Genomic DNA, 24,888 nt, shown 5'->3' with positions numbered 1-24,888 from the left:
AAATGGCCAAAGGATATTTGCAGCATATTGTGACAAAAGGAGCTTGATTAGTAGGTTTTCTTAGGCACCCCGTGTGAATGCAGAGTAAGGTGAATAGTAGATACTTTTGTCAAAATCAACACGAGTCTGAAACTGTTGTCTGTTGTCGAACTCCTTCTACATTTTCCCATCACATATTAACATCCAGACCACCATGAGTAATGACCTTTGAACCGTTCTCTTATTGTAGGTTTTACTGATATCAACATCTACATTTAAAATCAATGTATATGGCTACTACTATATTATTATCTCTACTAAAAAAAACACATTTAAATTCACAATCAAAATAAACAATACAACATTCAAAAGTGAAAGGAAAGACATTTACACATAGATATAACAACTGTTTAAAAAAAAAAAATTAAACTGTTTTTTTTGTTGCTAAAAATATATATAAGAAACATTTCTTGAGCATTAAACAGGCATATTAGATAACATGGGGAACACATATTTACTATAAACTGCTACTTTTGCCTCAATAAACTCCCAAGTTACTGCTTATTAACAGTTATTACTAGTATTGACATTAAGCTAGTTGTTAAGTTTAGGGTATTGGTAGGATTTTATATACAGTATATATATATATATATATATATATATATATATATATATATATATATATATATATATATATATAATATGCATGATAATAGGATATGAAATGTTTAATCACCTTGGATTTATTTAGTTTTTGGCTTTGATTCATTTAGCCAAATACATCTATGATTCTATCAGATCTTCAGGAATAATATTAGTGTATATAATAAGGCTGTAAAGTTGCATCTCCATGTCTTCACATCCTCTTCATATCACACGGCTGTTAAAAAAGCAAACAAATAATTAAAAAGCCTTTCTGGAAAACTCTGACCTTTCCCTCAACATGTTTGTGTTCCTAAAAAAAGGCAGTCATTGACAAAAGGGAGCATTGTTGGGATAACAAGACATTTGTCCTTTCACCATCTGAGCTGCAGTGTGTTTGGGGTAATTAACACGCGTCCACTGAGGCTAGAGGGAGTCTCTGACATTTCACAACCTCCGCTGAGTCTAGTGAGAGCAGGAGCGACTCGAGCGTCGAGCTGCAGGAGAAAGGTCAAAGCAGCAGGAACACTTGTTGTTCTGAAGCTTGTATTTCTGGGAGTGATTAGCACGTCTATGGGGAGATGCAGAGAAGATCATGGGACATAATAAGAGCGATTGCGTTAAACGTTTAAAGGTCTGTTGGCATCAAGAGAGATTCTGTTTTGTTTCTTTTAAATGTCAATGCTAAGGGTCTGATGTAATTTTGTGTTGGCTGATGTAAATGTTGATCAATCCAAATATCTGAAAACAATTGTGGATGTGTCATATTCAAGTAATTATATAATATGATCTTATTACTGAACATCCTGACAATAAAGCCAAACTTAAAAAAAAGCTTTAACGGTTAGTTCACCCAGACATGTAAATTCTGTCATTTATTCTTCACCCTCATGTCGTTCCAAACCTGTAAGACCTTCGATCATCTTCAGACTCAGATGAAGATATTTCTGATGAAATCTGAGAGCTCTCTGACCCCTCCACATAGACAGCAGTTTAATGAGCACTTTCAAGGTCCAGAAAGGAAGTAAAGACATCGTTAAAATAGTTTTTAATGGTATAGTTAGTGGTTCAACCTTAATGTTATGAAGCCATGAGAATACTTTTCTGCGCGTAAAACAAACAAAATAATGACTTTATTTTACAATTTCTTCTCTTACGTGCCAGTCGATTCACGTAAGCACCACAATGTTCGCTTACCACTACTATGAGACACTTGTTCACACTTAAGTGAGCTAGATCATATTAGGCCTAGGCATAAAATACAAAGCTAATCATATTAGGATTAAATACACACCCAACAGATCACTCAGATCAGCAGGATCAAGTCAGTTAGAAATATCAAGAGTTCACTCAAAGTAAGGAGAGTCTGCTTTTAGCTATTATGCCTGCCGCAGTTGGAACCGGCTTCCTGAACAGATCAGATGTGCTCCAACAGTAGTCACATTCACATCCAGACTCAAACACATCTGTTTATCTGTGCATTTACTGAATGAGCTCTGAGCCACGACTGTACGTCCCACTGATCGCACCTTAGCTTATCTATGCATCATCTTTTTTATTCTTTTTATAACTGTTTTAGTTACCGTTGTTCTTATATCTGATTGTTGTTATTTTATCTATATATCATCATTTTAATTCTCATTACAACTGTATATTTATATTTCTTATGCATCTGTTGATTATTATTTTTTGTTAGGGCTGTCTGGACGAGATTGGAAAAGGAGAGCAGTGCGCTTCGCTTCATTCTGCTTGTTAATGGTGTACTGAAGCGGACTCAAGAAAGGGGAGGCCCTGCGGGGCAAAGGTCACGTCCCCTACAGGAGCCCGCCTTGGACCGACGTGTACGGTCCAGGAGACATTGTGAACCTGCTCCATCTTAGATAGGGGTACCTGAATTTAGAGAATCAGGCAGATAGGGATCTATTTATCACCATTACATTTTTTAATTCTCTTTACAACTGTTTTAATTATCCTTGCTTTTATTTTTAATTCTGATTAACGGTATTCTTATTTCTTATGCTTTTGTTATCACTATTTTAATTCATTTCTATGTTAAGCACTTTGCCATTGTGTTCAAAATGTGCTATATAAATAAACTTGCTTTGCCAAACTTGCCCAGGCATGGTAAAACATGGTACTCTGTGCGGTAAACACCAGATTTAAACAATAAGACTAACTGTGTTGAGCTGGAGAACAATCATTAGTTTTCTGTCCATCAATGATCCAAACAGTTGCTCACCTGTCTAATAAAACACATCATTTATTAAAGCGGCTTTGTGTATCTACAAAAAAATACTGAAGGGTAATGCAGGTATAGCCAATTCTAGTCAGAATATGAGTCAGATGCTCCATTGGGCTGTGATTATGAGGCGTGTTTCAACCGAACCAGGGAAGACCTCAATTGGATAAACCTACAACCAATCAGAGCAACGAAGCGACACATTGTCAAATATCAACAGAGCTCACCTGCACTGTGTTGCCAAGTCCACGTTTTTTTCCGCGGGTTGTTTTCTATGTCCGTGGGTTGAAGCTATTATGTGATATATAGACCCATGAGTGCAAATATTAGCAGGTAACCTTGCCAAAATAACACATTTTATCCCCCAAACACCATTTTTTCCCGGAGAACCCTCCAAGAAGCTATTGTTTAGGGCTAGTAGTTGGTGGGTTTTGTTGTAAAAACTTGGCAACCCTGACTGCACACACGCTGGAATACACAATCTTTGCCGGTGTAAAAAAATAAAATAATTTAATGACACAGAGCACTTACCCAACATGATCATCATTTCTGAGAGAAATTGTGAAGGTGAATGCAGATACAAACAAGCTCTCCGTTTAGGATTTGAACAAATATAATTCAAGCACCTTTGATGACGTGCATGATTACGTTACTGTTGATCATCTGTCCGTCATCGTCTTAAGGGGGGCTAAGTTCGGCTGGCATCCAGGCTAATGCAGGTATGTCATTGTATGTCGATTTCTATGGATTTAAAATTCTTGGTAACATTTGGAACAATGCTAGTACACAAGTCAACAAACTACATAAAATATGTTCTAGTGGTTTGGGGATATTTTAAGAAGAACATTTGTTGATAACTTATATACACTGTGAAAGAATACAGACACACTTTAATTGTTTTTAAAAAAAGAGTGTTATTAGGAAATATCCAAAAACATACAAGAATTCACATATAAGAGCCTTATAATGGGGCCTTTTTGCAAACGTCTATAAAACATAAAAACCTGAGCCCAGAGTACTCCGAGGTATCTTAACTGGATTCTGTATGTGTAAATTACATTTCAATAATAATAAAAAACTGCAATCTTAAGGGGCATTTGTACACACTACCCTGTTTACACAAATCTCATTTTAGTGTCAACAAACCATTCAGATCATTTTTGATTAAAAAAAACTAACAAAAAAATTTGCAGTCCAGTTTAACAAATATCAGACATGTTCCTCTGACTATTTCAAATTATTCCGGCACAATATTGATAGGAAACAGCTTTGGTAAAATGGAGTGAGTGCATCATTCGTCTAATTGTGTTTCTCTCTCTTTTGGTATTAATATTTAGTAAAAAAGTGTAATTTGTAACTATTTGTTTTTGCAATATATTTATGAATACAAGCAAGGTTTTATAGATCTAAACAAATTTGGTGCCAAAAAAAAACCTAAACAAAACAAATGCAAACATGATAATGATGGCAATATTTCAGAGTGGTACCAAACACTTCATTTCCCTTTTAAGTGTATAAATGCTTATATCAAATTGCCATAAATACATACCTCTCTATAAACCATACAATACAGGTCGTATAAATAGGGAACAATATTCGCCATGTCCAGAAATGGCATCAGAACTATTTGGCCTCATGCCTCAGGCATCTAGACCTGTAGATCTTTGGATTGAGGGGCCCTTGACACCCAGCGGGCCCCAATCCTCCTCCGTGCTGTTGTGTGACGTGCTCTTTCATTTTCTTGTGAGCAACTGGTTCTCCAGCACTTCCAATCGCTTGGTCATAGCTGACAGTGACATACAGTTAAGGAAAATACTACAATAGGAAAATACCAGCATCTTACGTTTCTGTATTTTCAGCTGTTGTAGGCATTAAATATATTCAAACTACATTTTTGCATTTTCTTATTATTACTATTTTCTTAGTAGTCCAAGTCAAATCCAATTCTGAAGTCTCTACACTCTTGTGTTCACACTTGTAGTTCGGTTCGTTTGGTTGATATTTTTTGGCTCCTTACTTGACATCAAAATTTAATGTAAGTGCACCACACTTTTATTTTCAGAAATGCAAGCTGCCTCACTTTGTGTGTGTGTGTGTGTGTGTGTGTGTGTGTGTGTGTGTGTGTGTGTGTGTGTGTGTGTGTGTGTGTGTGTGTGTGTGTGTGTGTGTGTGTGTGTGTGTGTGTGTGTGTGTGTGTGTGTGTGTGTGTGTGTGTGTGTGTGTGTGTGTGTGTGTTGACCGGAACAACGTGTCCCTGCTCTTCATATACAATCATTGATGTACATATTTGATTTTAATGAAAAAATAAAATTAAAAAATTAAAATAAAAAAATGATATGAGGGCAGATTAGAACCCAGAACCTTTGACACGATTTTCAAAAATTCTACCACTAGACCACTGGAGAATAATAATAAATTAACAGTAGCGGATTTATGTATTTGTTCACTAATGCAAAGAGTTTTGGGATTAATAATATATTTGATGCAAATTAATACAAATATTGTTTGCAAACAGTCCCAAAAAGGTTATTTCCCCACTAGAATTAGACCTAGAAATCTGTTCACTGTTCTGTTTGACCTGGTTACGGCCTTGCTTTGAATTAGTCTAAGTCTATTATTTTAAATCAAAATAAAATAATTAAAATTCATTATTTCATAGTGATTACATTTCTATAGGCTATATTTAAAAAATGGATCATTCATGTTCAGAAAGGAATGCTCAAATTCAGAGGAACAGTTCGTGCTCAAAAGAAACATTAATGTTGAAACTGTTAATAATAAAGATTGATGAGACTGGTAGCACGATGACGTAGCTGGATCAGATCCAATGCGTACTGGATGGTGGATCATTATGGCAATGTCATAGCCTTCGATCACTAGGTTAATTTATAATGCGTATGCGCTAGTCTTAATGTATGATCATTATTGTAGATCGTTGATGATGTTTTAAAGTGTGTAGTTGTAGTACTGATAAAAAGTATTAAGTAAATATTGATGAATAAATCATCTTTTCATAAATGTGATGCTTAAATTACCTAGTTTCGCCGTACATGCATGCAAAACAGTTAATTTTAATATGTTCTGATAATACTTGCTGTTGAGGGGAAGGAAACATGAGTCAAGTAATTGTCTCTGTAATTTTAATCCTCAAGGTACAATGCAATACCACCTGTAAAGAACTTTAAAATACCAGTAGCCTACACATTCAAGGGAAAATGCAAAACGTGTCCCGAGGGCGTACGCATGTTATTAAATATTATTTTTGCGCGAGCGGTTTAAGTATTTATCTATCAGCAAAACTCTCCTGTGAATTCAATGATGTCCCCAAAACTCTACCGCGCATGCGTATGTGACGTCATCCAATTGTGAATGAAACCACCGCGCATGCACGTCCAGTATGCGTTGGATCTGATCCAGGACGTCATCGTTCTACAGGCTGCAGCGAGGACTTCTACATGATGCGGCCCAGCCTGACCCAGAGTCTAACTCCAGCGACCCCTCAGGTAAGTTGAGTTCGAGACCCCTGCCATACAGGTATATTTTTCTGTTGATATGAAAACTTGTGCACATTTAAGCAATATAGTATAGATGTATATTATGATGTTATGATAGCCTGACGTGGTCATACTCAATTCTAGTCAGAATATGAGTGTGATGCTCCATTGGGCTGTGATTATGAGGCGTGTTTCAAATGAACCAGGAAAGACCTCAATTGGATAGACCTACAACCAATCAGAGCAACGAAGCGACACATTGTCAAATGTCAACAGAGCTCACCTGCACTGTGTTGCCAAGTCCAAGTTTTTTTCCGCGGGTTGTTTTCTATGTTCGCGGGTTGAAGCGACTATTATGAGATATATAGACCCATGAGTGCAAATATTAGCAGGTAACCTTGCCAAAATAACACATTTTATCCCCCAAACACCATTTTTTCCCCGGAGAACCCTCCAAGAAGCTATTGTTTAGGGCTAGTAGTTGACAGGTTTTGTTGTAAAAACTTGGCAACCCTGTCTGCACGCACGCTGGAATACACGACCTTTGCCATTGTTGTAAAAAAATAAAATAATTTAATGACACAGAGTACTTACCCAACATGATCATCATTTTTTGAGAGAAATTGTGTAGGATTCGATCAAATATAATCCAAGCCCCTTTGATGACGTTACTGTTGATCATCTGTCCGTCATCGTCTAAAGCCCGCCCTGATGATTTCATTGGTCCAAACAGTTTCTGTTCGGGGATAATTCTCTCTATGGAGCGATGCCAGATCGAACTGCCCGACCTAAAAATTCTGTGGGCGGGGCTAAATTTGGCTGGCATCCAGGCAATGTTATGATGAACTATATGCCTTTCTCATCTGACTTTCTATGATGTTCAAAGCATCTTCCCCTTCTACTGACATCCACTTTAGTTCAAACATTACAATGCTCTGTTGTTAACTCTAGAATAAGTAAATCCACTTCACTGACTCTCTGACCCTTTTATTTATAGATGCAGTAGAAAGAAAATGATGAGATGAGATTGGAAATTACTTCACTTGAGCAATAAAGCTCAAAGAATTGAAGCAAGCATGCAAGCTGTGAAGGACTTCTAGTTTAACTGTGATGAGAGCCATGAAGCATCATCCTTCCTTTGTAATCTTATCAAATTCTAGTTAAACGGATCCAGCGGAGACGTGCATCTGCATCTAACAGTCCAGAACATCTGTTTCTGGCCTCAGTCATGGGACAAGGGCTCTTTTGAGCTTTGATAAATGATGCTGAGTGAGAGATCTGAAACAAAGAGCCATTGAAGCATGTGGTCACAGAGGTTTATGTCAGGAGCCAAAGCACAGGGGCCAGTCTGGAACAGATCACACCAACAGACACAACAGAGGGGCTTCTGTTAAAACCTTTAGCTTGTTGAAATAATGTGTAAATCCACTAGTTATACACTACCGCTCATAAAAACTTTGGGGTCTGCAATATTTTTTAATGGTTTTGAAAGAAGTCTCTTTTGCTCACCAAGGCTGCATTTATTTATTTTTGCATTTTAATATATTTAAAATATATAATTTCTTCCTGCGAATTTTCAGCATCATTACTCCAGTCTTCAGTCTCACATGATCCTTCATCATTCTAATGTAATGGTTTGCTGCTCAAGAAACATTTATGATTAATATCAGTGTTGAAAACAGTTGTGCTGCTTGATATGTTTGTGGAAATCCTGAGGAACCTTTATTTTCAGGATTATTTGATAAATATGAAGTTCAAAAGAACAGCATTTATTTGAAATAGAGCGCTTTTGTAACTAATGTCTTTGCTGTCATTTTTTAAACACTGAGAAAAAAGAGTGAGTGTGTACAAGTATATAGGAACTGTGCGTTAGCTCTTAAAGTGACAGCAGCCTAATAAATCATCTGCAGTCATTACTGTTGTATTTTTGGTTTGTGTTTTTTTGTTGTTGTTCTTATTGTTTTGTTGTCTGTTAACTAGCGGTGGGAAAAAAGCTTGATGCATCGATGCAACGCGACACTGGAAGCGCACGGTCACTGGCCAAACAGAAAAACACGTTGATAGACAAACGTTCGTATGCTGACTGTTCGCAAAGCACAACCTCTTAAGTTACTGTTGCCATGTCCGACACGCCATGGGCTTCTCATGCCACATACACGTTCTCACATAGAGAAAATACATCGCGGAGCAAAGAGGATAATGACAACACGCCGACAGATAGGACAGAGCAAGTTACTTTCGATTTGAAACAAAGTCTAAACTTTAAAATGTCTTTTTTAAAGAAATGTAACCACAAATAGTGTTTTGTGTGGCTCAATGTGTCTTGATCACTAGCGCCTTAGTTAAAGCTGCACGCGAATCGATCCTCTCTTTCTTCTAGTTCATTGATAAGCAAAAAATAAACATAAATGAACACTAAAAGAAATGTTGTTTCAACCGCGGAAAGACGTCAGTACACACCGTTTTCAAGTTCAAGTCCACCAACGTTAATCTCTCCTGACTGCTTTGTCGGACAAATCAGCAGATTTTTCTTATTCTGTTTATTCTTAATGATTGTTCTTTGCATTTGTATGGCTAACCATGTTTCATTCAGAGCTTGTTAATCCTGAATATAACTTTGTTAATAAAATAAAAATATTGTAAAAATATAATAAAACAAGACTACAATCATTTTTTAATATGGCAATACTGTCAAACAGATATTCTAACTATAAACAAAAAGCATAGTAACTGTAATTTTGGTTAAAATTAGGGATGCACCGAATCCAGGATTCGGGTTCGGATTCGGCCGTATATTGGGCTTTTTGACTGGGTTCGGTTTCTGCCGAACCTTAGACTTTTTTCCCACCGAACCGAACCCTAGGCTTGCACTACGCGATACTGGTCGAACATGATGCTGCGGTTGATTATGGCAACGTGTTTACTAGGTGGACCATTCGAATGCAGTCAGCTGTGAGAGAGTGAAAATGGAACTTGTGAACAGAAAATGTGTTGTTTGGCAGTACTTTCAGGCACAAGAAGGCAATTCAAGTCGAGCAATATGTTCAATTTGCAATGCCGATTTGTCTCGTGGTGGCATGAAACCCTAAACAATAGCCGCTGGATGTCCGGTTTCGTGAACGAATCGTTCTTTTTAACCGGATCTTTTTAGTGATCCGGTCGAACCAGTTCACCAAATCGGAACTGAATCGTTCTAAACGGTTCGCGTCTCAAATCAGCGCTGATCCCACAAGTTACTATAGTTACTCACTTTCTGACATGAGTGACAGTCCCTCAGACTAGAAATAAACTAATATTTTGAAGTATATGTTGTAACTCCAACAGTTCACTGAACTGAGACATGTTTTGCTGTGAGAACCGAACTGTTTCTCTCGGAGTGGGACAACTGATGCTGATAATATATGAGCACGGGTGAACCAAGGATTTGTGTAAGTTTATGTTATGTCAATGTAAGTTTATTTAATCTGTGTAAAACATCAGTGTTTGCACGACAGTGGCTGTATTGAGTGCTTTTGCAAAACATGAATTAAAAAACGTATTTTTTTTTTAAATTAAATTAAAAATAATGGACTGAGGATGGGAGTTGGATTCGGAATTCGGTTTCGGATTCGGCAGAATCTTAACCAGTGGATTCGGTATTCGGCCGAACCTCAAAAATCTGGATTCGGAGCATCCCTAGTTAAAATGTAAAGTTAATTTATTTCAACAGCAGGATAATTAGTTACCAAAAAAGCATGTTAAGAATCGTTTTGGGAATCGGATCGTTACTCCCAGAATCGGAATCGGATCATTAAGTTTTGAGGTCTTTTACATACATTAATTAACCTAGTTTTAGTTTAGCTGTAGTATTGATATTTTTCAAATTTCATTATATCATATCACCCACCTATAATTGTGTTAAATAATTGTGATTTCAATAGAGCAAAATAAATAAATAAATAAATGAATTATGAAAAAATATTATGTGATTATGATTTGTACCATAATCGAGCAGCCCTAAGGGTATTGTGGGTCATTGTCAGGGTGTTGCTAGTCAAAAGAGCCTACTTCATTCTGGTCTTTAGATATGGCTCAGGTCCTTCCTTCAATGTAAGTCTGGGAGGTTTTCACCCGTTTCATCATCATCATAAATCTGATCTATTAGACATGGGCAGCGCTCCGACATGTATATATCAAAATATATATTGCACTTCGGGCTCGGAGACCTTTCCTGTTCCCATCCCCCCTCTCTCTCCAACTTCACTTCCTGTCAATGATCTCAATAAAGGCAAACATGCCAAAAAGAAATCTTAAAAACAAACAAACAAAAAAACAAATAACTTTAGATTTCATTCAAGTCCAAAGCGTAAATGATGCAGGATGAATTACATTGCAACGTTTAATAATTAAGGTTAGGGATGTTGCATGGTGTAGTCGCATGTGCTGAAAAGAGAACATATATAAAGGATCTGTAATAAATATATAAAGGATATGTTTCTGGGTGAGCTGGTCTAGGGTGGACATCGTGACCTGCTGAAACTCCACAAGACTTTCACAAGCGCAAGGGTTCTTAACCTCCACTTCTCCTTGACTCTCAGCTGAAATATATTGTGATAAGTGAGTTAGAATTAAATAACCATTCGTCATTATAAAAATAATTTCCCTAAATTTGCATTTGGCAGAAATATATCATGTATATATAATGAATATATTATATGTTTAGGATGCTCATTGGCACCTTCTTAGGTAAACAATGCATGTGTGTGTGTGTGTGTATCAGGCTCTAGATGGTGCTAAAGAACAGCGTACTGTGTAGTTGTGTGTGCCATGTAGTGCTGCAGATGCATTCATATCTGGTATCTATGTGTGTGTCTTTCAAACACACCTGGACAGACATTGAGTTTGAGGTTCTCAGCGATCTGACTGATGGCACTGAAGTCTGCGCTGTAGAAGAAGTGTTTTTCCACAGGGTCGGAGGCGATCTCTCGCAGCTCATCCTCCACGGCTTTACCCACACCAACAGCATACATAGTGATTCCTGAAACACACAAAACACATTGAAAGATCCAAAGGACTGGCATTTCCTCAAAAAAAAAGAAAGAAAGAAAGTCAAATAGGTATAAAATAGGTTTAAAAAAAGAGGTATATATTTTTTCTTTTTCGATTAAAAGTTGAGAAGATGCTTAAACCTTATGCTTATGCTTAAATAGTGACTGTAAATGTTTTGTCAAAATGTATATCTTTATTCATCTTAAAGGAGGTTTGAATTTTTTTGTTGCTGAAAAATTAGGACATATCTGATTACATAAAAAAAAAATTCTAATTTATTTCAATCTATCCTAGAAATAAATAAACAATTTAAAAGATTAAAAAATAATAATAATAATAGTTGATCTAATATGTCACAATCTGTTCTAGAATTAAATAAAAAATATAAAAAATTAACAAAACATATACATTTTTATAATATTATTTTAAATAATTATAAATTATAAATATAATTATTATAAAGCTAGACTAGACTAAATGTAAAATAATAAAATAAAGAGAAATATTTAGGACAAATTTTTAAACCCCCTAAAAAACGAAATGTTAGCTAGACTAAACTAAATTGAAATTAAATATAGATTAATCCGTATTCAAGCTACAAACGTTCTTTAGTAGAGCAGTGTGTAACTTACCTCATTAACGACAGAATTAGTGGCTTGAATTTTTAAAAGTATTTGCATGAATAAAAGCAAAATCATATAATGTAACACTGACCAAATAATGATAGAAAAAATGGATGCTGCTTTAAAAAATGTCATGCATTAAACTAAAACAAACACATTAACGTTGACAGCACTAATATTTGTCTCATCTCTGTCTGTAACGCTTTGGCCCTTAAATAATAATACCTGCTTCCTTGGCCTTCTTGGCCCACTCTTGAATATCATCCTGAGACCGTCCATCAGTAAAGACCAGGCCGATCCGTGGGATGTTCTTCCCGGCAGGACGGGCTCCATCAGCCTCGGTGAAGCTGTTCTCCACCATGTGTTTGAGAGCCAAGCCTGTCATGGTTCCCTTCTCCATGTATTCCACATTCATCACAGCCTTTTTGATCTCTTCTTTTGTCTGATACATGCGGAGCGGGAACTCTGTCCGCACTCGGCTTGAATACTGGACGAGACCCACGCGTGTTCCTTTAGGGGAGACGTCCAGCTGGTCCACAACTTGGTTGACAAACTGCTTGACAAGCTCGAAATTCTGTGGCCGCACACTCTTGGAACCATCGATGAGGAGGACCAGGTCAATGTTGGAGGATCGACAGGCTAGAAGAGGGCAAGAGGGCAACATTTCTGGACTGTGACAAGTCAGTGAAATGTGCAAAGTTAAATAAAACCCTTTGGTACTGATAAAAGAAATAAATAGTGATACTAATGGTACTGCAGCTTACCCTCTGCTCCTCTTCATTTAGGGGTCACACTTGGCTTCTTCGCAGTCAGAAGTGACCGAAGCCTTCAAATGTAACTTGCTTATAAATTCTCTGGTGTTTTTAGACATAAATACATTTTTTATTAAGTTGTGGATTTATACTTAGATTTGCTTAAAGACTACCTTTTAGTTTGAAATGATGATTTGAAGTGTCAGTTTTTGCATTTATTTTACTACAGTCAAACCTGAACACAGAGGAGGACATTTTATTACACATAACATCAAAATTCAATAAAAATGTAACAAAAATGAACAGGAAACTTAACCTCTTATTTGAGTCTTCTGGCTCAATTTGACCATATTACAGCCACACCAGTTCATGTGTGTGTGTGTGTGTGTGTGTGTGTGTGTGTGTGTGTGTGTGTGTGTGTGTGTGTATGTGCGTGCTTGCGTGTGTGTGTGTGTATAATAGTGTGGTGTGTCTCTGCGTGTGCGTTTGAGTGTGTGTGTCTGATTTCTACTCTTGTGTAACCTCTTCCTTGCTGTTTTTTTGGATAATTGATTGTTTGTACCACCAAAATGATTCTCTGAGTTTTCATATTTCCCATTAATTTCCTCCTATGTTGGCCATTTTTTACCGTGAAGGAGCCAAGTGTGACTTCTTTAACATATCTATCATTTTTTTGTATGTTCACATAGCTAATGTGACAAAAGTCACCAAGTGTCAAAAAAAACTTTGACTGAAGATGCTCAAAGGGTTAAACTGAGATAGAAGAAAGTATTTTAATGACACTTCCCCTTTAACAACAAAGCTTGCGGTTCATGCAGACACCAACCCATACATTACACATAGAAACCTTTCCAGCTTAAGGAATTCAGCTTTAGGCTTTTTAAACTAACGTTTAGGACAATCTTATGTGTAATATTGGTCGTCTGAATGAAAGCGTTCCTTACTTCCGCAGGTCTTGCCGTCGTCCTGAAGCACATGACCCTCAGGACATATACAATGGTATGATCCGGGAGTGCTCACACACTTGTGTTCACAACCATGTTCAACTGTGTTGCATAAGTTATCCGCTGTAGAAGACAAAAAAATGAAAAGCGTGCCATAATCCACATTAAGAAATAAATACTTTTCTTACACAAGGATGCATTAAATTAACCAACGGTGACAGTAAAGACATAAATATTTTAAGTAAGACATTAATATTTTATTTTCCACAAAATATTGTTGTAGAGCATCAAATTATGAGCATATTAGAATGCTTTCTGAAGGATCATGTAACACTAAAGAGACATATACATGCATCATTTTATGTTCTTGACACAATTCAAATCGAAAAACAACATAAATATGGATGACAATTCATTTCTACTATACATTGGTAGCAGATGGAGAGGAAATCTGGTGAAGAGATGACTGGACTTTTAAAAGCAAACGTCCAGAGTCTTTAGGTAAACGTAAAAAGTGATAAACGACACACTTGATATTTTTGGCCTTTCCAGCTGTTCAAGGCCAAGGTCTGGGAAGGCCATCAGGCTTAAAGAGGGGGCGCTTCACTTCCGTGCCAGCTGATTTTTTACAGTTTTAAAGGTTTAAAAAAAAAAAAACCACACATTTGAAAAGTTTAGGCCAAGGTAACCATACAGTGTTGGGCAATCTGAGCACAGCTTGGGAACTGAATATATTTATAGTGGATTAATCTAATAATCAGCTTTTAAGGTCAATAAATCTCATCTCAAATGTTGGGAAGGCCAAAAAAAGTTTGAATTATATTTTGATAAGTAAACGGTTTGCTCTTAGAATAATAAAAATATTACTTTTTGCAACTGATTTGGGGAAAATATACTAGCAGCTGTTTTTGTACAATACACTGGGAAAAGAGAAAGTATTTTAATATCAACAATTCTTTATCCTCATCCTTCCCTACCCAAACTCCTTTTTAATTATTATTATTATTAAATTGAGTATTTTTCGGAGTGGTCGAAGACACTAAGACTTTTGTCGCACTTGTACCACGGATACACACACAGAAATTGTACTGGAATTGAGGAGGTTTGTGCTTGAAATGTAAAAAAGTAACAAATCCTTGTCCCACGGGTCAATTTGCCACCCTTAGGAATGCATGGAATGCGAGGAATGCATAGAAAAACCTAAAAATGCTAAACCTTTACCAAAAATGATTTTATAATCTCTACATGTGTATCTGAATCAGTGATGCGCGGGTCAATGTATAAACAACCCGCACCCGACTGACGTTTTCAACTAAATCGCCCACAACTCAGACCGCGAAAATAAGAAAGAAAATATTGTTCCCGGCCCGCTTCCTGACACGCGTTTCTTAAAAGTAGTAAATGCTCATAATGCGCTATAAGGTGCCATTGGTGGCCTAAAACAGAAGATTAGCTTACTTATTTTAAGTTTTCCTCGCGTTGTGTAGAAATAATATTGAATCGTCTCTGGGTAGAGCCGGTTTCTTCTCGCCTCTGACTCGACCTGCGGAGCTGAATGTGCGCTCACTGCTGCACTTAAACTGGAACAGAGGATCCTCCTGGCCAATGTTTTTCATTGTAAATTGTGTCTAGTAGGCTACTATATAAATTACAAAGGTTTAATTGGCATCTTTATTTCAAACGACCCGACCGACCACTACCTGAATACCATTAAAAATATTTTTGGATGACTCGTAACCGCGGGTGACCGCAGTGACCTGCTCATTTTGGATCAACCCGTGCATCACTGAATGTGATCAGGGCCCAGAGGGTCCTAAAAGCTCTATTGCTCTATATTGAGCTAAAATGCCATCTAGTGACAAGAGCCATGAAATATCATGTTGTATTATTATTTTTCCACAAGAGGTCGGCAAAGGCACCCAATGCAAGATATGTTGAGCTGAATTGAAGGGGTTATGAATAAAATGTAGTTATTTTGAATTTAAGTTAAAAGAATGTGCTTAAATTATTATGATAAAATCTAGCAATTTAAAGGTAAATAAAAAAAATACATAAAAAAAAAATACATTTAAAAAAATCTCCCAAAAATTGCATTAAAAGTTTTTTTGATCTATTATCAAAACGAAATGAAATAAAAAAAATATACATAATTTTAGGGCTTCAAGTTTACTTTGACCCTTTGCTGTATATATATACAGTACAGGCCAAAAGTTTGGACACATTTGTGATGTTTTTGAAAGAAGTTTCTTCTGCTCATCAAGCCTGCATTTATTTGATCAAAAATACAGATTTTTTTGATATAGTGATATATTATTATTACAATTTAATAATATTTAATCATTGGTTTTCAATTTGTTATACTTTAAATGATCATTTATTTCTGTGATGCAAAGCTGTTTTGGAAAAGAAAATTCAGTATCATTCCTCCAGTCTTCATTCACATGATCCTTCAGAAATCAATATGATGATTCATTTTCAAAGTTGGAAACAGTTCTGCTGCTTAATAGTTTTTTCATAACCTGTGATACTTTTTTATAATTCTTTGATGAAAAAAAAAAAAAAAAGCTAATGTTTTAAAAATAGAAATCTTTTGTAACAACAATATACACTACTGGTCAGTAATTTGGGGTCTGTCATTTTTGTCTTTCTTTTTTTTTTTTTTTATAAATCAATAATTTTATTTTATATTTTTATATTATATTATTTATATATTTTATATATATATATATAAAATGCTCTTTTTCAAAGTCTTGATTTGTATTTGGACTCTACTAGAATAGGTTTTCATGGTTGAATTTTGCATGGTTTTTTAAAACACATTATTTTTTTTTACATCTGACACTGGAGCACAAAACCAGTCATAAGTCTCACGGTTATATTTGTGGCAATAGCCAAGATATTAACTAAAGATCATGTCTCATGAAGATATTTTGTACATTTCCTATTAAATATATAAACATGTATTATTATTTCTTATTACATTAAAGGTTATTTTCTCAATAATTTTGTATTTTATTACATTTTATTATCGTCAGATTCCCGATTTTCAAATATTGTCCTTTCCTAACAAACCATACATCATAGGAAAACTTAGTTATTCAGCTTTCAGATGATGTATAAATTTAAATTTGAAAAACAAAAAAAGACCCTTGAACTGGTTATGTGTCCCAGTGTCACATATTTTACATTGTTACAGCACCTCTCTTCCCAGTCTGTCAGTAATATTTTATTTAGTCCCAGTCTCTATGAAGCCCCTTCTTCCAAAATGAGCAGTGTGTTCTGATTGGTCAGCTGGACCAGTGCTGAGATTGGTCCACTACTTTGAGCACATTTCAGAAATGGCACGCCTGTTTCAACACACTTTCCAACTAACATACAGTGTATTCTGATTGGTTGGCTAACTAAAGCAACTCAACCAGGCCGTGTCCTTTTTTGCATATGCTTTGGATGGGAATTATTTAAATGAGGAATACTATGACATGTTCCTTCCTGGAAGAAAACTCAATACTACAGTGGAGGCGTTTCAGGAAGTTCAGTGCTTATTGATATAGAGAGTGTATCCCTCTCTAAGTGACTTTGCAGACTTTTTTCATGCTCAAACAGCCACAGTTCACACTAAAGAAAGTTGAACATGTAAATCTTGATACATACACTGGCAGGTCTTTCCGTCCTCCTGAAGAGTGTATCTCTCATTGCAGCGACAGAAGAAGCCATTGAGCACACCAACACAGTGATGATCACAACTGTGATTCCCAAATGAACAGTAATCGATCACTAAGAAGTAAAAAAACAATGGAAATAGTGTTTCAGTGAGCAAAATATTCACTAGAATGGAGATGACTGATTTTATTTAAGGGGTCTGATCATAATACAGGCATTTTTCCCAATAAGAATAAGCAGAACCCTAAAGATTTAAACTTTGTGGTTTTTATCCTATTGTTAGCTATATTTATTTGCTTGGTCAGTGTCGTTGAGGGTTTTGGTTCTTTTGCTGTTGTTGACTGTAAGCATCTTTGTAATCATGTGGCGGAGTGATATGGAACTGTAATGCGGTCAAAACCTGCCTGGAACTACTTTAGCCGAGCGTTTCCCTGAAAATAATTGCACACTTAAGAATGTCAGTCAACCAATCAGATTCAAGTAATCAAGGGTCTACATGGTCTGCAACAACACTAAGGTAGGTGGAGTGTGTCAAAGTAACATCCACATGGATGGAGGACCCAACGTTTCCCAGCAGAACATTACCCAATGCATCACACTGCCTCCGCTGGTTTGCCTTCTTCCCATAGTGCATCCTGGGGCCATGTGTTCCCCAGGGAAGCCATTTGTTCCTAACACGCGCCTGGACATCCACGTGATGTAAAAGAAAACGTGATTCCTCAGACCAGGCCATCTTCTTTCATTGCTCCGTGGTCCAGTTCTGATGCTCACATGCCACTGTTGGTGCTTTCGGCGGGGTCAGGGGTCAGTATGGGCATCCTGACTGGTCTGCGGCTTTGCGGCCCCATACGCAACAAACTGAGATGCTCTGTGTATTCTGACACCTTTCAGAACCAGCAAATAACTTCTTGCTCAATTTGAGCTCCAGTAGCTCGTCTGTTTGATCGGACCACATGGGCCAGCCTTCGCTCTCCACTTGCATCAATGAGCCTTGTGTGTTATTCACTTCACCTGTCAGTGGTCATAATGTTATGCCTGATCAGTGTATCTCATACATAACTACTGTACTTTGGAAATGATGGAAATCTGCGACGTTATACAGCAGATAATGACTAAAATTTATTTCAATGGCAAAACTATCAACGGCGAAATGAATCTGCTGCAGTCAGGTGGCACAGGGCAGTGCTCTTTAAGTTGTTTAAGTGTAATGTGCTTTCAGACATTACGTAGTTTAGTGCCATCTCTCGTAATGCTTTTGGTTGCGTTCACGTGATCTAAACGAGGTGTGGGTTAGGAGTCGCTCTGAAGAGAGGGCAGGATCTTATGCTTTCAAAGCTAGCTCGCTATTGCTAGCCTCTCCGAAAATTACCTACCCTACCTTTAAATGGCATAGGGTACAGAATATCACCTTAAAATCTGTCACGCAAAACAAACTACTATCAGAAGCCAACTGCATCAAAAAGTTATTAAACGTTACATTTGAATGATTCTGAAAAATCATAATCAGGACAAAATAATTTATGAACGGCACCCCCTTTTGTGACCAGAAAACAACATGCAAAATCAGTCAGCATTAATTGAACAAAATATAGATTTTCATAAAACTTACACTCAGATTATATAGGAGCATGAGGTAGCTGTCCATTTTAAGAAATAATGGAAGCTAAACAATTTAAGAAGCCTGTTGCCAAGTCAAACAGAGCAAGCATGCATAATCAGCATTGTGTTAGTTTTGCGTGCATAGATCTGGAACAGTGATCGTGTTGCTCTCACTAACTTGTGCAGGTCTTCTTGTCATCGTTGAGTGTGTATCCTTCATTACAGCGACAGTTAAAGCCTTTGAGGACACTCACACACTCATGCTCGCAGCTATCATTCCCAAATGAGCAGTAATCGATCACTGAAACAGGATGGCAAGAAACACACTTAACAAAAGCAGAGAACAGTGCAAGCAATACACAAGTTGTGTGTCCCAAAAATGCACAGAAAAGCACCCATAAGTCTTTATGTTATTGTTAAATGCTTAAGAAGTAGACTGTTAACAGTTATAGCTCATATGCCCAGTTTCACAGACAAGGCTTAAGCTAGTCCAAGTCTAAAAATCATGTTTGAGGTGTTTTAACTTAAAGCAACTTTTACTGGTATATCTTAAAATATGACCGTGCCATTGTTTTGTCTCAAGATGCACACCAGTAATGTTTTTTTTCTAAGGCAAGTTTATAAGAAGACACTTACATGTCCATATTGAAGGCCTAATCCTGACTTAATCTAAGCCCTCTCTGTGAAACAGGACCTTAATGTACCATATGTGTGTTTATGGTTGGTTTAATGCCCTTGCAATGTTTTTATTTTTATTTTTATTGATTGACTGATTTGTCCCTGCTGTTAATTCTTTTCTTTTTTTTACCAGGTTAACCTGTGGAAGCCAATTGCTGCCTCATAATTTTTTTTATTTTTTTTAACATTTTCTAATAACTTTGTGACTTTACTTTTCACATTTGCAACTTTATCTCCCAATTATTTCAAATTTACACTTCTGTTCTCGGGGATGGTAAGATTTTTTTTTTCTTTTATGCTCACCAAGGCTGCATTTATTTAATCAAAAAAGATGTAAAAACTCTAATATTGTGAAATATTATTACAATTTTAAATAAATGTTTTCTATTTTAATATATGTTCAAATGTAATTTAATCCTGTGATCAATGCTGAATTTTCAGCATCAATACTCCAGTCTTCAGTGTCACATGATCCTTTAGAAATCATTCTAATATGCTCAAGAAACATTAATATCACTTAATATTTTTTGTGGAAACCGTGATTTAAAAAAATAAATAAATAATTCCTGTCATATTTGATCAACTGAATTAATTTTCACTGAATTATAGTGCTAATATATTTAAAAAAAATCTTACTTGACCCCAAACCTTTACAGTAAATAGTAGTGTATATCTCATTTTATTTCTTATTTTAAACTCTATCTTGTAATTAACCACTTTTATTTTTGTATTATTCTGAAGCAGAAATGGGCATCCAAATCAAACAAAAGTGTGCAAAAATAGCATATATCTATGATATGTTGCCCTCACTAACTTGTGCAGGTCTTCTTGTCATCGTTGAGTGTGTATCCATCATTACAGATGCAGTGAAAGCCTTTGAGGACACTCACACACTCGTGCTCGCAGCTATCATTCCCAAACGAGCAGTAATCGATCACTGGAAAGAAGCAGAGAAGCTCAAAATCGGGAGTAAGACGAGCAGCCAAAGTAGTTGGAAAAGAGCAAAATATTTTGTAAGAGGAATAAGCATTAGAAAGGAAACTTGTAAAAATATTATTACATTTATTTTTCTACTGAGATGTGCTTGCTTTATGGATTTGGAGCTAAGCATGGACTTACTGGATTCATAAAGGATGTGAAATATTTTGGTTTTATACTTGAGTAAAAACTGGGGTTATGGATTTTGATCATGTGGCCTTTACTAACTTGTGCAGGTCTTCTTGTCATCGTTGAGCGAGTATCCATCGTTACAAATGCAGTGAAAGCCTTTGAGGACACTCACACACTCGTGTGCGCAGCTATCATTCCCAAACGAGCAGTAATCGATCACTAAATATGGAATAGATGGATTTAAGAACATGACCAAACAGGATACACATTTCTCTTTTATATAAACATTATAGTTTAGACATTTCTGCAGTTCTTTATATCATGATTAGGTCAGTGAATTTGTCAATGGACCATCCGTCTGTTGGAGATTTTTGGAGGTTTTGGAAAACCTCGCTTAAAGGGTTAGTTCAACCAAAAATGTAAATTAGTCCATGATTTACTCACCCTCAAGCAATCCTAGGTGTATATGACATTCTTCTTTCAGATGAATGAAATCTGAGTTATATTAAAAATCTCCTTGCTCTTCCAGGCTTTATAATGGCAGTGACTTGACCGTTCGCAAAGACCCGCCCCTTTTAGTTACTGTTGCTATGTCCGACAAGCCATGGCGCTCTCACACCACACACATTCTCAAATAGAGAAAATACATGGCAGAGCAAAAGGACACTGACAACACGGCAACAGACACGACAGAGCAGGTTACTTTTTATTTAAAAACAAAGTCTCAACTTTCAATTTAGTAATTTTTCGAAGAAATTTAAACAATAAATACCGTTTTGTGGCTCTTTAATGTGTTGTGATCGCTGTAGTGTCTCGGTTAAAGCTGCTGTGAACCGATCATCTCTTCCTTCTAGTTCATTGATAAGCATCAAATAAACATGAATGAACACTAAAATAAATGTTTCAACCGCAGAAAGACGTCAGAACACACTGTTTTTCAAGTTCAAGTCCATTAACATTAATCTACTAACTCTCCTGACTGTTTTTTTGGACAAAACAGTCAGGTTCGGCAATGTGATTGGTCAGATTGCCTGTCAATCAAACTTGCGGAAGTCAATAAAAGTGCATCTATCCATCATATAACTGCTCCCCATGGCTTCGGGGGGTTAGTAAAGGCCTTCTGAAGCGGAGTGGCGCGTTTGTGTAAGAAAAGTATCTCTGTTTAAAACTTTATAGATTAAAATAGCTTAACCCAACAGTAACTGCCCTTATAAAGCTTGGAAGAGCCTGGATATTTTTTAATATAACTCAGATTATATTCATCTGAAAGAAGTATGTCATATACACCTAGGATGGCTTGAGGGTGAGTAAATCATGACATTGGAAAAACTCCATTTTGAATAGCCATAACAAATTTAGCAATGGATGGCCCAAATATATTAATGCTAAACCAGCGATGAGTGAATGCAAAAATTGATTGGGCCTTTACTAACTTGTGCAGGTCTTCTTGTCATTGTTGAGCGAGTATCCATCGTTACAAATGCAGTGAAAGCCTTTGAGGACACTCACACACTCGTGCGCACAGCTATCATTCCCAAACGAGCAGTAATCGATCACTAAATGTGGATTAGAATTTAAGGACATTACATGCTTTGCAGAATATAGTTAGGGCCAAATTTAGTAACAGGGAAAAATAGCATGAGAGCACAATTACAAAAAAGCACAGCTGGAAATGGAAAGTTCAGATCGTGATCTACTGACGACGTGCAAATTAAAGAACACAGCCGCAGTTGATTTCAATCAACATAGAAAAATTAAAGCAATATTTAAAGAGCATCTCTGTTTGAACAGTGCATTCCTCATGGGAAGTTTATATTTATCAGTTGTAATTACAACATCAGGTGTGTTCAAATAACTTTGGTCGGCGCGAAATAGCAATGCACCTTTTCTGCATAATTCTAAATCCACAAAATGGTGCATAAAAATGTGCATTGTGTGTGTTTTTGCATTAAGTTTTTATTCCATTTTTGAATGGGTTGTATATTAATTGAATCATTATTCTACCGTAACTGTACAATACATCATATTTTGTCCATGCATCTTAGATTTTATTGTAAATTTAAAAAAAGTTTATATATAATAAAATACAATAAAAAAATTGTAACAAATTGGAATCTCAGGGCTTAAAGAAAATCCAGTTTCCCCACTCAGAATTACGACTTTGTGATGAAATTAATGTACGTTTAATTCGTAAAATGTCTTTCCAACATGACTTGAACGTACCAAGTGTTCAAACTAGAAAAAAATACAACCTTATCAATAAATAGCCAATATATTAATGGTAAACAATTGAAAAAAATGGCAGGGAATTGATTTTTAAGGAAGGTAGATTGTGAGCAGAATGATGTTCTGCCTTTACTAACTTGTGCAGGTCTTCTTGTCATCGTTGAGCGAGTATCCATCGTTACAAATGCAGTGAAAGCCTTTGAGGACACTCACACACTCGTGCGCACAGCTATCATTCCCAAACGAGCAGTAATCGATCACTAAATGTGGATTAGATGGATTATAATATATGACATTCTGTGCAGAATATGGTTAATTTTTCAATTAATCTCATATATAACGTGTGCTTTACAGTGTTTAGATGATTTAAGTTAAGTTTCCTTCTAAATGTTTCTGAAGTATCTACCATTGGTCTTCTTTTGGCCATCACATGCTCACATTGGGGACTTTTACTGTTTTTTGAGGAAAACTAAAGGAAGGGTTTTAGGGAGAGTCTATTAGCAGCTAAATCTTTCAGACAAACAGCTTTACCGGTAATTGCTTTGAGAAAGAACAGACAGCAGTGGAAGGACATTAGACCCTTAGACCCTATGGGATCCACATCTGTTGGTGTTCAATCTAGCATCTTTGCAATTTAGCAATGGGTTACCCCAATGGTAGACAATTAAGAAAAATGGAAGGAAAACTGATTTTAAAGGAATTCCAGAAGCACTTTTACAGTCCTGTTCCCCATTTACATGCATACTTATTATAGTAATTGCAATAACTGGGTACTAACCTTACCACTAAACCTAGCCTTAACCCATGTAGTTACCTTATATTACCCTGTTAGGTAAGTACACTGTAAGTACACATACTGTAAGATAAAGTGCAACCCGAATTGTATTTTGAATTAGTGAATGTCCAAAGTGACGATGGCCTTCACTAACTTGTGCAGGTCTTCTTGTCATCGTTGAGCGAGTATCCATCATTACAATGGCAGTGAAAACCATTGAGCACACTCACACACTCGTGCTCGCAGCTATCATTCCCAAACGAGCAGTAATCGATCACTGGAACGGGCAGAGAAGAGTTAGAAAGCTTTGGCAAAGCAAGAAGAGCAAATAAACCACATCAAAGTAACATACCAGCTGTGTTTCAGAATAGTTAAGCTGCAAAAACGATGTGCATGTGCAACTATAGCTTCAGTCAGAGATAACTTAGGTTAGCTGCCTTCAGTTTACGTTTCCAGTAACAAGCTATATTTGCCGACAAGATTCAGTGTAGCAACAAAAAAAAAAATCATCTTTTGAGTTGTGCTGTCAATCGCTAAAAAGAAAACCTATTGCGATTAATCATTATTTAAAACAGTTTTTAATGTTTTTATATTATAATAATTTCAAATTTACTCTCCAAATTAATCTAGAAACAACTTAAAGACAGTGTATTTTTAATATTTGTTGTAATGGCATCTTTTTACTAATGAAGGCCAGTATCACTGACACTAAGACTTAAAAAAAAACTTTTATGTATGATAGACATTCAATATTACAGTATAATTAAAATATATTAATTTCAACATTTAATAGGCTTTAAAAAATAACAACTTTTAATTTAAGTAAACTTAAAAAAATCTTCACATAAACTCATTATAATAAATTTCATTTTGACCAGTGGCCTTCATATATAATCAATATACAGAAAAAGCTATGTTAAGTTATAACACTTTACAGTAATTCGGCTGTACTCCTTTAAAAGTGTAGTTTGCTAAGCCATAAGCTAATCAATTACCTTCCCCATGCAGCTTATTTAAGATTGTTTGGCTGTTCTTACGGTTCACTATAAAGACTGTGTGGAACTAGAAGCTGAAACACTGTTTTTCTTCAGTGGCTTAACCAGCTGGTAACAGCAGGAAGAGGATAGATCAGTAGCGTG

At 36.2% G+C, this 24,888-nt stretch overlaps 1 protein-coding gene across 3 annotated transcripts in view; it reads right to left on the bottom strand.

The window, feature by feature from the left end:
• Window positions 1-3,775: 3,775 nt before the first annotated feature.
• matn4 (matrilin 4) overlaps window positions 3,776-24,888 on the bottom strand; it is a 37,788-nt gene continuing 16,675 nt past the window's right edge. For 2 of the 3 annotated variants that reach the window (XM_067460438.1, XM_067460439.1), the window contains 6 exons: window positions 17,353-17,475; window positions 13,702-13,824; window positions 12,231-12,644; window positions 11,219-11,371; window positions 10,829-10,931; window positions 3,776-4,654 (listed from right to left, as the gene is read on the bottom strand). In XM_067460438.1, the coding sequence (XP_067316539.1) occupies window positions 4,594-4,654; window positions 10,829-10,931; window positions 11,219-11,371; window positions 12,231-12,644; window positions 13,702-13,824; window positions 17,353-17,475 (977 nt within the window). In that variant the 3' untranslated portion in view covers window positions 3,776-4,593. Of the gene's footprint in view, window positions 4,655-10,828; window positions 10,932-11,218; window positions 11,372-12,230; window positions 12,645-13,701; window positions 13,825-17,352; window positions 17,476-19,138; window positions 19,262-20,452; window positions 20,576-20,844; window positions 20,968-22,181; window positions 22,305-23,111; window positions 23,235-23,903; window positions 24,027-24,888 lie in introns of all 3 variants that reach the window. The other variant, XM_067460440.1, reaches the window with a different exon arrangement.

Source organism: Pseudorasbora parva, chromosome 12 (genome assembly GCF_024679245.1).
Source record: "Pseudorasbora parva isolate DD20220531a chromosome 12, ASM2467924v1, whole genome shotgun sequence".
NCBI lineage: Eukaryota > Metazoa > Chordata > Actinopteri > Cypriniformes > Gobionidae > Pseudorasbora > Pseudorasbora parva.
This window is presented reverse-complemented; position numbering and strand designations above follow the sequence as displayed.